Below are 12,091 nucleotides of genomic sequence, written 5' to 3' on the forward strand. Positions count from 1 at the left end.
AACAAGTTCCGGGTCGAATCTGATACCGATACCAATAGTATATTCACCTGTTACCTATTACCTTATCTGTACGTTCTGCATTTGACAGGCGCACCACCAAACGGTGTATTTAGGATTTTGCTATATACACGGGTCATATTAAAAGGGCTGACACTACTAAATTCAATCATTGTCAAATTGTTCCCTATTGTAGTATTTTAATCAGCAATCAGCAAGACTTTCTAAGATATCTAATATAGGACAATGCTGTGGATTAAAAAATACCCCATTCCAGGACCTTTTGTTTTCCAAATAATTAATATTACAAATAATTGATAAGTTCCAGGTCGACGGGTTCAAACAGAAAGATTTGAAAGCAGAGAAAACTGTGTATCTTATAATCGACATGACTTGATCAGATGACAATACCAATACTAAAATAAGGCTTAGGCATAGTTATATACTTTAATTCAGTCACGGACCCGCGATATCACGGGTGTGTACTTGTACATATAAATGATATATATCTATTGGATTCATTGATTGGTGTTTGCTTAATATAACGTCCACTGGCAATCATTTCAAACATTTTCAAAATAATGATACCCACTGGAAGATTTAAAAAAAAATCACTTTTATCAGATTTTTATTTTGATGTTGTAAGCATCTCTCCATGGCACCTAATATTTATAATATGATGGGCCGTATGGCTGCTTGCACTGAGGACAACACATTCCTTCGTCATTTTGTTGATTTTCACATCCTGTACAAGGACAGTCTACATGAGGATTGACGATTGGGCAATGTTTAGGTCTATTGCAACCAATACCTGAAATAAAATTAAATCTAAGAATTACAATCATTTCATTTTAAAGTTAAAGATTTTCGCTACTCTGTTTAAAAACAACAAGCTTTTTAAAACACTTTTATAAATCATTAGTTTATGAATAAAGGATTAAAAAGCAAAAAAAAAAAAAAAAAAAAAAAAAAATAAGGGTCCATGTGCTTGTTTTCTAAATATAAGTCATTGAAAATTTGGCGGGAATGATTCTCTCTAGGTTTTCCTCACATTCAAGTTTGACACCGTTTTTCTTTCAAACACTATGGAAAAAACACAAGGATTTTATTAAAATTTCAAATACGGCTTTTTGAATTGTATGCAATAATATAATTATGTAAAGAAAAGAAGGGGTTAGTGGGTAAATCATGTAATGTCACTACATGGTCAAAACCAGAGGATTCCGCATACCTGGCAAACATTAAAATAAAAGAGAAGCGAACATCCTAAATTATCTTTAAAGCTTGTTTTTTTTTTTAATTTTTGTTGCATCAATTTCATGTTTGTGTTATTGCATAATTATATTAAAGAGAGGGGTTTCTGATTTTATGTACACATTAAATTGAGCACGCACTGGTTAATCTTTCACTTGTCACTGATTTTAATCGGAAATATACCAATTACGGTGCACCGAAAGCCTTAACAAGCCAAACAGAGGTGAATAAATCTTGCGCACATGGCCCCAAAAAAACTTTCTTAAATTTTCAAAGTCAAGCCATAAACGTTTAAAAGTAAAAGTAAAAGTAATCTTCTGAACTGCAAAAGTATAGTCTTAAGCAAATTTTGTCTGAGATAGTCTCATTTTGGTCATCTCGCTCTTCAATTGCTTTGGTTTTTATACATCCTTGGCTATGTTTTGAGCGTTTATGATGAAGGTAAACGCACCGGAAAGCACTTCAGAGGCATTCAAAGTGAAGTTTTTATTATTTTTCCATTTTTAAAAACTTTAGATTTACAACATAAACATGATTTTACTGCCACAAATATTATATATTGTAAGAATATGAATGAACGGTTACAAAATGACGGAAATAATTTGAAATTTATAAGGAATGTGTTTCCCTCGAGCAAAGCTCTACTTCATTGTGCGGGGTTAGCTTTACTTTTGGTCCTGATATTTTTTCAGCTCTTCAACGTGTGTGTAAGGTTTTGAAATATCAAATATGTTGGCCTCTAAATAAACAATGAACTGATCCTTTAATATACACATTGTCTTCATATATTAATACGACTAAAGAAAAATGCATGTAAGGCCAAAAAAAAAGTATGTGTGTTAACTGTACCCCTACCTACCCTAATTTTTATCCCCTATTCAAAGTTTGTTTGGTCATTTTTGAGTAAGCATTGTTAAAGTCACAATGTTGCTCCCATAAACTCAATGTAAAAAAAATAAATCTCTACCTACCTACCCTGGTGTTTTTTTCAATATGTGACAGTAAACACACATACTTTTTTGTTTGGCCTAGTAAGCTATATTAAGCCTGTTCATATACTTACGTCCTCTGCTTACTGTATGAAATAGAAAAAATAGATAATACGAGACTTAATTAAAGTATATTACTATGCGTAAGTCTTATTTTAGGGTCGTTTTAGTATTGGTATTGTTATCTGATAAAGTCATGCCTATTATAAGATACACAGTTTTCTCTGCTTTCAAATCTTTCTGCTTGAACCCGTCGACCTGGAACCTATCAATTATTGGTAATATAAATTATTTGGAAAGTTGGTTGGAGTATTTTTTAAACAACAGCATTGTCCTATATTTGTTATAAATAAAGTTAAATTCTTTGATTCGCTGTTTTACGTCATGCCCACTAAAAAATTGAAAACTGTATCTATACGCCTTGTTTTAAGTTCAGATTTTTTAAGTATTCGTATTGTTATCGTAGAAAGTCTTACTGATGAAAATACTACAATAGGGAACAATTTGACAATGATTGAATTTGTAGTGTGATTATGACCCGTGTATATATCAAAATCCTAAATACACCGTTTGATGATGCACCTGTCCGATGCGGAACTTACAGATAAGGTAATAGGTAACAGGTGAGTATACTATTGGTACAGGTAACAATTTGACAATGATTGAATTTAGTAATGTCAACCCTCTGATTATGACCCGTGTATTTAGCAAAATCCTAAATACACCGTTTGGTGGTGCGCCGGTCAGATGAGGAACGTACAGATAGGGTTAAAGGTAACAGGTGAATATATTATTGGTATCGATATCGGATTCGACCCGGAACTTGTTAAATTTTGGCAATATTAATTAGGTGGAAAACAAAAGGGTCTGGAGTGGTGTAATTTTTAATCTACACCATTGTCCTATATTAGCTATATATATAAATTTGAATTCTTTGATTTGTCGTTTTTACCCCATGACGGCTGACAAATTGGACCTCGTTATTTTAGTATTATAGATATACAAAAATTCTCATGATGAATCTAATAAAGAGGTATTGCATGTTCTGTCGCATTATTAAATTTATCGAGAAATTCAATCGACATCTTGGGAATACAATATATTCTTTACACGCGATGATAATAATAATGAATTGATGTAACGTCCAGTGGCAAATATTATATAAATATCATAACGATATAATAAGTGTATGCGAAATGAATTTTGTAAGTATTTGGTTTTGTCATGCCGATGATCGAGCTCAAGAACTCCTGAATTTGTGTCAAGCAAGCTACTTGGAGAATGGACAGATTTTCTTTGATAAATTCCACGAATTAACGCATTTTTGCATCATTACTCATATTCCACTTCGTAAAGTATGAAACGAGAAATATATATTCATGTTGGAAATAAATAACATGCCACAACCATTAGAGGATGAATTTTACTGGGATAGTCTTAACTTATTTGCACACAATTTGTAAATGATGCCTTTTTAAAAGTTTAATAATACAATTAAACAACAACACAACAAACTTTCTGTACTTTTGTTGTTCGTTTATTGTTTCGTTGACGTTTATATTTACCCACAAATTCACTGAGTTCATACTTTTATAGCTCTGAAATATGCAGTCAATAAAAAAAACATTCTAAAAAAGAAATAAAATAGTTTATACTTACGACGTTCGATCACGTGTTCTAGATAATGAGAAAAAAAGAACAGCTGAATAAGTAGAAAGCACGAAAACCATAAACAAACATATCTATTACTGAAATTCTCGAGTAAACAAAGGGATAAAAGGTTCAAACTTGGTATAAAAATTAATATTTAACACTTTGAGTTCATTTCTGGAGTCAAAATTTTGCTTGGAATTAAAACAATTACATGGTGATGTATACAAAAAATGACCTATAGTTATCAGAAGCGGGACGGTAAACTGAAAGACTTACAAAATCTTTTTTACCTGGTTTAAGGTAAACAAAAAAAAACCTCTTTCATCAATGGAGGGTCTCAATGAGGTTTACAGAATAGAGAATAATTTGTCATTTCGGGGCCTTTTTTAGCTGAATGCGGTACGAGGCTTTGTCAGTTTTGAAGGCCGTACGGTTACCTATAGTTGTTATTTTTACCGACCGTACAAGGTCGTTACAAACTTCCATTTGTTGTTGTTAATTTTTGGGTCCTTTCGTCTCTTGATGAAGAGTTGTCTTATTGGTAAATATACCACATTAACCTTCTTGATAGACAACTTTATATTTGTATTTTATATGAGTATTTATAATTTTTTTTTTGCATTGTGTATCATAAAATATTGGGCTATATCACTTGATTTCATTGACTGTCATTTGTTTTAATCTCACTGGCAATTATTGATGTTATTTAATAATTAAATGTGTATGTCCTTTGCGGCCCTTAATTAGTTTAAAATATATTTCTTCTTCCCTTTATTTAGATTATCAAAATGTTGATACAAACATATGCTATTTTGATAATGATGCCTTCATCCTTAGAGAAACTTAAAAACAAAGATGAAAATACTCACTGTTTGGTTTACTGCCTTGAACTAAAAAAAAATTTGACCAATAATTAACAACGACCACTAATTAAGGTGGTACCTAACAACTGACTCGACTAAAATTAATTTGGCTCGTTCAATTTTCTTAAAATTTTGACAAAGTATTTACTTTGACCCTTTGACAAAAATATAAAAATATCAAAAAAATTGAACCAACCGTTTAATCAGAAAAATTACACTGGTTATATAGCAGTTTGACAAACACTCATTTTGATCATTGAGAAGCTTACTATTCCCTTAAAAACACAACGTCATTAAAACGTTCTGCTGATTTCACAGAGTTATCTCCCTGTACATGTAGTGTTAGGTACCACCTTAACAACGAAACTTTAGCATATGACGAATAGAATGACGGTTTTGAAATCATTTTCATAAAATTTGAGTACAGGGCGAAAATATGTATCACTATTACTAAGTGAATTAAACAAAATGTTAGTTATCTTATGTAAAAAAAGTTGTTAAAATAAAATGAATTTCCCAAATTTCATTTTTAAAAAACAGATAAACATCGATATGGAAAAATGCATGCATGTTAATAGCATTGTTTTTTCATACTAGAGACTTTAAAAACTATTAGCTATACGGTCATTCGACTCAACTCGGCCGATTTCGTACCCTCATCTCACCTCGTCCGTGATACGTAGGTTTCCGTTACTGATATCCTGTAAAGGAGGGGAATAAAGTATTAAAAATATTAGCACTAGCAGTAAACCGGTTCATCTTCTGACGAAGAAATGTAAGGCGTAGACGCATATCACATACCGTATTACAGCCTAGGAATAGAAGAAGAGTAGCGGATTCTACCGAGGATTGGCGAATGGCTATGCATTAATTGTTTATCCTGTGGACTATTGATAGTCGTGTCATACATGTTAGCATATATACCAAATCTCATTACAGTTGCTTCGTAGTTTGAATCGTTATTTTGAGACCGTGTAGTTTACTTGTTTCCCTCAAATTAATCACACGAATAATAACATAATTACCAAAGTGAACTACTGCTTTCTTCTGGAATCCCCCACAGACGTCACATATTGTCGCTGGTGGTTGCTTGAAAAATCCTGAAATAATTTTAGTTGAATTATTAATCATTCACAATTCAAATACCAACTTTCCGGCTGACATTACTACTGTAACACTAATTTCGAATTTCTCGACTTTTCTACGACTGATCTCACTTTTACGCCGTTTTACTTAATAATCAAATCATGTACATGTATACGAATGATTTTTTGTGGACCGAATCAGTCAATCAAATGATTTACCTTTGTTTCACTTTCAATGTTGACAATCTTTTCCTTAAAATAACTTAACACGGACAATTCATTCGTTATCCATCTCAAGCTAAGGTGTTTAATTGAAGTTCACATGAATAATTCATCATCAATGTTTATAAACTTATTTTGACAAAATTGAAGCCTTAGGAAAGACTCGGCAAAATAGTTCAAATCTTTCCCAAAACTCATACCGGGTATGTCGATCCAAAATTAGCAAATGGATCCACATTTCGGTTGATAAGTGGAATATAGATCATCAGCATAATCCTCCGAGGAAATCGGATTAAGATTTTACTTATGAATTACACTAAACAAAGTTTAATTTCTACTCGGGATACGAATCCCTGTGCAGATTTCAGATCGGGATACTGTGTAAAAATACTCACGCCATGGTGTTACAAAAGTAGAAACATGGACATTATCATCATGTCCTATCTTCCAACATCTGTATTCATGTTGATTCCTTCTGAAATACGAATCATCGTTCACTTTTACACGTGCCTTTTTAAATACCTATGAAAGTATATTATCTTATCATTCGTCACAACTCGGCCGATTCCGTACCTTCTTCTAGGATAGAAGGAGAGTAGCGGATTTTACCAAGGATTGCCGATACGGTTATCTTATATAAGATAACTTATTGATGTTACTTACATTTTAACCTGTGAACGCATTAGACCGAGGATATATATATATATATACATATATATTCGTAGACAGCATAAGTGGATTGATTGATTGATTGGTAATTAACGTCACTTTCATCACTTCTGTCCTATTTCGTGGCAGTCAATTTTAATTTGTGGATATAGAAGAAGTGCTTGCAGAGAACCACCGACCTTGACAGGAAAACTGTCAATCCTAGTCAATTAAGATTGGGGTAGTGTCACGTACGCTATTCGAACTCAAAACCTCAGTTTTGACAGACTAGCGAAACAGTAGTTCGACGACTTAGACCACTAGGCCACCGATGCCCGTCAGAAGAAGTTGATATTAGGCATAATGACTGTCAACTGTATTGAATCAGTCCAGGGGCGTAGCTAGGTATTCATTCAACTGTAGGCACAAATCGACAGGGGGTCTGGGGGCCGCTCAAGGCCCCCAGCAGGTCCAGGGCAGAGCCGTAGTAGGGGTTCAGGGGGGCTTTGCCCCCCGACGGAAAACGGATTTCAGCGTTTTGGCTGCAAAATTTTATGCACAAAAATATTAAATTTTCTGGTTATTTCATCATGATAATTATAATATTCATGATGAAAAGTTCGAAGAATTATGAATAATTTACCATAACATCTGAATGGTGAATTAAATAACGCAGTACAATTGGAAAATCAAATATTAAAAAAATATTTACAATATGTACTGCCCAGCATAGATCCTGGTATCCCTTTAATTAAGCAGTACACCCTGTTTGGTATTTTCAAATCTATTCCGTTATGATCGATATATACGTTTAACTTAATTGATAGTACATATTGACGATCCTTCATTAAAAAAAATAGGAACGTGCACGTAAACACTGATATTACTACATATTAACACTATAAAGACATCAACCATCAATCTTTTGATTATTAAACCTTCACCCTAGCCACACAAACAGATACACACATAGTCGATGCCTAATGCAAAAGTTCTGTTTTGTTCATACTAATGTAACAAAATTTAAGAAATTCGTATTTCTTTATATCCCGCTCTACTGTAAAATTCCTACCTGCTTAGGAATTTGAATAATTGTGGTCATTACACGTAGATCTGAGAGTACTCAAAATTACTGGAAGCTAGTTGATAGATTGATTTTTAAACATCCAGTGTAAAATATTTATGCAAGTTTAGAACAAAAAAAAAAAAATAAAAAATGATTATTTATATTAGGCACAACAGGGAGCTTAGTCCTGTAATAGGCGTTGTACAGGACGGAGGTCTGGAAATTTGAAAATGCCATGCATTGGAAGATGATGAATTATTGGATAGTAGCAGAAACTTTGCCTTTCAGTAGACCAACTATGAACTCCTCAAAGAGTGGCATTCTCTCTACAACTAGGCATAAGATTAAATGTCCCCATTCTGACCAGACGTGACTACGTATTTATACATCCTGCACAGCCAAACGGACAACCGACATTGGCAAGTCGGGTGAAGACAAAGTGGAAAGCTTACTAGGTTGAAAACTAACAACAACTTATTAAAAATTCATGTGTCTATGTTGAGATTCATTCAAGTTTTTGTTGATAGAATTGAAATGATCTGAACCAAAGTTCTAGTATTATTTTAATTTTAGTTTCTTGTGTACAATTTGGAAATTAGTATGGCGTTCATTATCACTGAACTAGTATATGTTTGTTTAGGGGCCAGCCGAAGGCCGCCTCCGGGTGCGGGAATTTTTCGCTACATTGAAGACCTGTTGGTGACCTTCTGCTGTTGTTTTTTTCTATGGTCGGGTTGTTGTCTCTTTGGCACATTCCCCATTTTCATTCTCAATTTTATTATAGTTTCTATATAAGGTACACACATAAAACGACATTCACTTCTATCCAATATTCCATTCACTTAGGACGAGAGACTAGTGTACACATGATATTCGATAATTAGAGTTGTGACAACTTCACTGGAGTTCATCTACATATAACGTTGTTTATTATTTTTTTTAACAAAAAAAAAAAAAAAATATTTGTGAAAAAAATATGTGTAGGCACGTGACTAAAGTACCTAACGGCAGCTACGCCCCTGCAGTCGCCTCAGTGGTTTCGTGGTAGCGTACTGTACTCGAGTGCGGAAGAAGGGTATTTCTTTCCAACTAATTACTGAATAAATGCGGAATGTGTCCATGAGACACAGATGATGCCCTCGCTTGCATATAACGTATACAAGAACGGACACTATCCAAATATGTACTTAATTTCAGTTTTGGGGTAATAAGAATTGTGCACATGTTTCATAATATTTGGTTGGGGCAAACTTAAGTTTGAAAACAAATAATTTGGCAATTTTCCCAATTATTAAATGCACATAATTCTAAAATGGTAAAAGTGACGTCACAAAAAAAATCAAATTTGATCTGTGTTTTGTTGTAGTATGCAAAACATTTGTTCGAGGCAAACTAAAGTTAGAGAACGGAAACGAAAAATTCAGAAAATTTTCCATTTGTAAAAGAACGTAGATACTCTAGAATGGTAAACGTGACGCTATCCAGATTCAAACATGATCCGTGTTTTATTGTAATAAGTATCGTGTAAAAGTGTCATGATATTTTTTTGAGGCAAAATTAAGTTGGAAAACGGAAACAAAAAATTCAGCAAATTTTTAATTTGTAAAGGGCATAACTCTAAAATGGTAAAACTGATTACCGGTATTTTATTTTAAGGGGGTCTCATTGGGGGTTCTGATCCCGGATTCCACTTACTGTTTTGTCAGATTCCCGTATCCCGCTTACACTATGTACGTAAGCAAATTCTCATTTTTTTTGTAATTTCCCGTGTCCCGCTAGACTTCATTTCCCGTTTTCACGACACAATACTTTGACTTTCACGTGTCACGCTTACAAAAAATCGGCAATCCCACGTCACGCTTAGACCCCAATGAGACCCAATTTTAATTTTTATTTTTGAGATTGATGCTTTTATTGAACGAAATCGAAAATTAAGAATAAATGCTTAGTAATATATAAATAAATTGACCAATAAATAAGCCAAAATTAACATACAAACACTGACAATTTACGACATGATATATTAAATATATTTATAGGGCCATACATTTTTAATGCACACAAAAGAACGAGGGTCTGGATGGGGGTTTTTCGTTTCTGTATTCTATAATAAATATGTCATTTTTTTTCTATGCTTTACTTTTTGGTTCGTTATTCTCTATCCTTAATATTTTGCATTTCATTATTCTCTATTCTATTTTTCAGCCGTTAGTTATTTTGCATTTTTTGCCAATTAGTCTCTATTCTGAAAACCCCATCTAGATCCTATTGATTGTCAAAAACTACAAATAATTTCTATCACCCCCCTTTTTATCTTAGTTTACATTGACTGCCATCCACACTACATGTATTTCGATAAACACAAAAATTTAAGTGCCTAGTTGAAGACTAAAAACAGAATATTTTGCAATATGACTCATACTAGTATTAAAAACTTAGGTTTTACCTTATGACCAAAAAAGCACCTGACAACCACACGCATTGCTCTGTTGAGGTCTTGCCGTATCCTAAAGACATCGTGTAAGTAGAAGGATCTTCACATGAGAATTTGAAGTTGGCATTATCTTGTACTCTGATGAAAGTTTTTCCAATCCAGCTACATGATAGCGAACATATTGCATCAGCTAAAATTTAATATAAATATATATTACCAACCGAGAAATATGATATAATGGCGGTGCTGCATAAAATAAATCTATTGAATCTAAATAAAAAATCAAAGGTTTCAAACTATTTACTTGAAGTCAGTCATTCAAACGTTTTTTTCAGACGCTATGTATAGCATAGATGACAATTAATGGATACATTCCACTGGTCGAAAAAAATAAAACTGTCGTATTTTTCTCGATTGCAGCAAATGGAAGTTTTTAACGACCTTGACTGGCTATTTCTCGATTGTTACACCGAATACGACTTATTAACGAATTTCTACTTTCGTTAATTAGCACGAGGAGTAACAAAAGAGGGGCAAAATCAGATCATCATTCCGATTTTCGTGAGTTTACCAACGAAATTTGGTGGTATTCATGTTGCTTAATCTTGAGTTTTTATAGAATATCGTTCCTTGGTTATTCCTACGGTGAGGTCTGTTCGAATTATCGTTTTTTGATTGACCTTTGGTACACGTATCGTCTTCATCATTTGATAAAACAACAAAAAAGACGATATATGTTTTATTTTTCTATTAAAATTCACGACTTGCTATAGTCTTGGCGATTTAGAAGTTAAGAATTTGACTTCTGGTGTAGAGACATGTCTATTGTTAAGAACCGGATGTAAGCTTGCAACATACAAGAATCTCAGAGCCAAACAGATAAAGGGCATAGAACCAGTTTAGGACCGTATGTTGACCTTTCGATGTCTCTTGGTTTTATTGGCAGCATTATACATGTATACAAAGAGAAACACGGACCCGTCAAAGACCATGCGTCAAATTACAACTAGTTGCACACGTCAGATTGATTTTGCAAGTGAAAATGTTGAGTCGTCTTCGTTAATGACACACTACCGAGGACAGTATCGTAGTAACGACAATTAAGTGTTATTTTGCGACACATATATTAATATTATCCCTTTCAATTCGCCCAGAAACTACTAAAGCTTTTCCTCCTAAATATATCAAAATGCTAGGAAAATAAGTTTAATTTCATAGACAACGTACCGTTTCTCCGTGTATAATATTACAAAACTGCTTACAAACCTTACCTTCATAAAAGCTAACTATATGTACTACTAGTCCCAGTAAAAATAGATAGGTGGTATTACTCATAATCCTCCTTAACAGTCTGGCAAATTTTGTCATTCAATGTGTACCAGTGTTTATATATGCAAACATTCACTTTTTTCAGTTCATGAAGTTGTATAAATTATCTTCAAGTTTTTTTTTTAGTATAATCGAAATCACTAAATTGATGTTAGAAAATGGATCGTTTAGTTTTCCTTTGTTCCAGACTAAATGAAATGAGGCATGAGATGATGCATTTCGTAGTCAGTTGATTGTGTCGAATTTATTGATATGTATATATGATCATGAATTTAAGTTATTTTTAGAAAATAGATTAAAACTCATGCATCATTTCGTAAAATGAACTAGATAAAATGTACAACACTAGCTAGGTCTTTGTCAGAACAATTTTGGTGTTTTTTTATACTGGGTCTTTTGGTTATATTGCTCTAAAAATGTCTCTTTTCCTATTAATGCTATCTTTCAAATATTCGGCTTTCAGTGTTCCTAATACTGCAGCCCCACTAGGCCACGATCGAACTACGATCTGTAAAAAAAAAAGGGGAAAATTTTTACGATCGTAGTATACC

General features: G+C 33.2%; 1 protein-coding gene across 1 annotated transcript; it reads right to left on the reverse strand.

Annotated features, from left to right (window-relative positions):
• Positions 1 to 486: 486 nt before the first annotated feature.
• LOC143046526 (uncharacterized) lies at positions 487 to 11,579 on the reverse strand. Its single transcript, XM_076219682.1, has 8 exons — positions 11,483 to 11,579; positions 10,224 to 10,401; positions 6,459 to 6,538; positions 5,782 to 5,856; positions 4,763 to 4,783; positions 3,900 to 3,917; positions 2,315 to 2,326; positions 487 to 808 (listed from the first exon to the last, which is right to left on the reverse strand). The coding sequence occupies exons 1-8, from the start codon at positions 11,577 to 11,579 to the stop codon at positions 660 to 662; spliced, it is 630 nt and encodes a 209-aa protein (XP_076075797.1). The 3' UTR covers positions 487 to 659.
• Between the last annotated feature and the right edge of the window lie 512 nt (positions 11,580 to 12,091).

This window comes from Mytilus galloprovincialis, chromosome 9 (assembly GCF_965363235.1).
Source record: "Mytilus galloprovincialis chromosome 9, xbMytGall1.hap1.1, whole genome shotgun sequence".
NCBI lineage: Eukaryota > Metazoa > Mollusca > Bivalvia > Mytilida > Mytilidae > Mytilus > Mytilus galloprovincialis.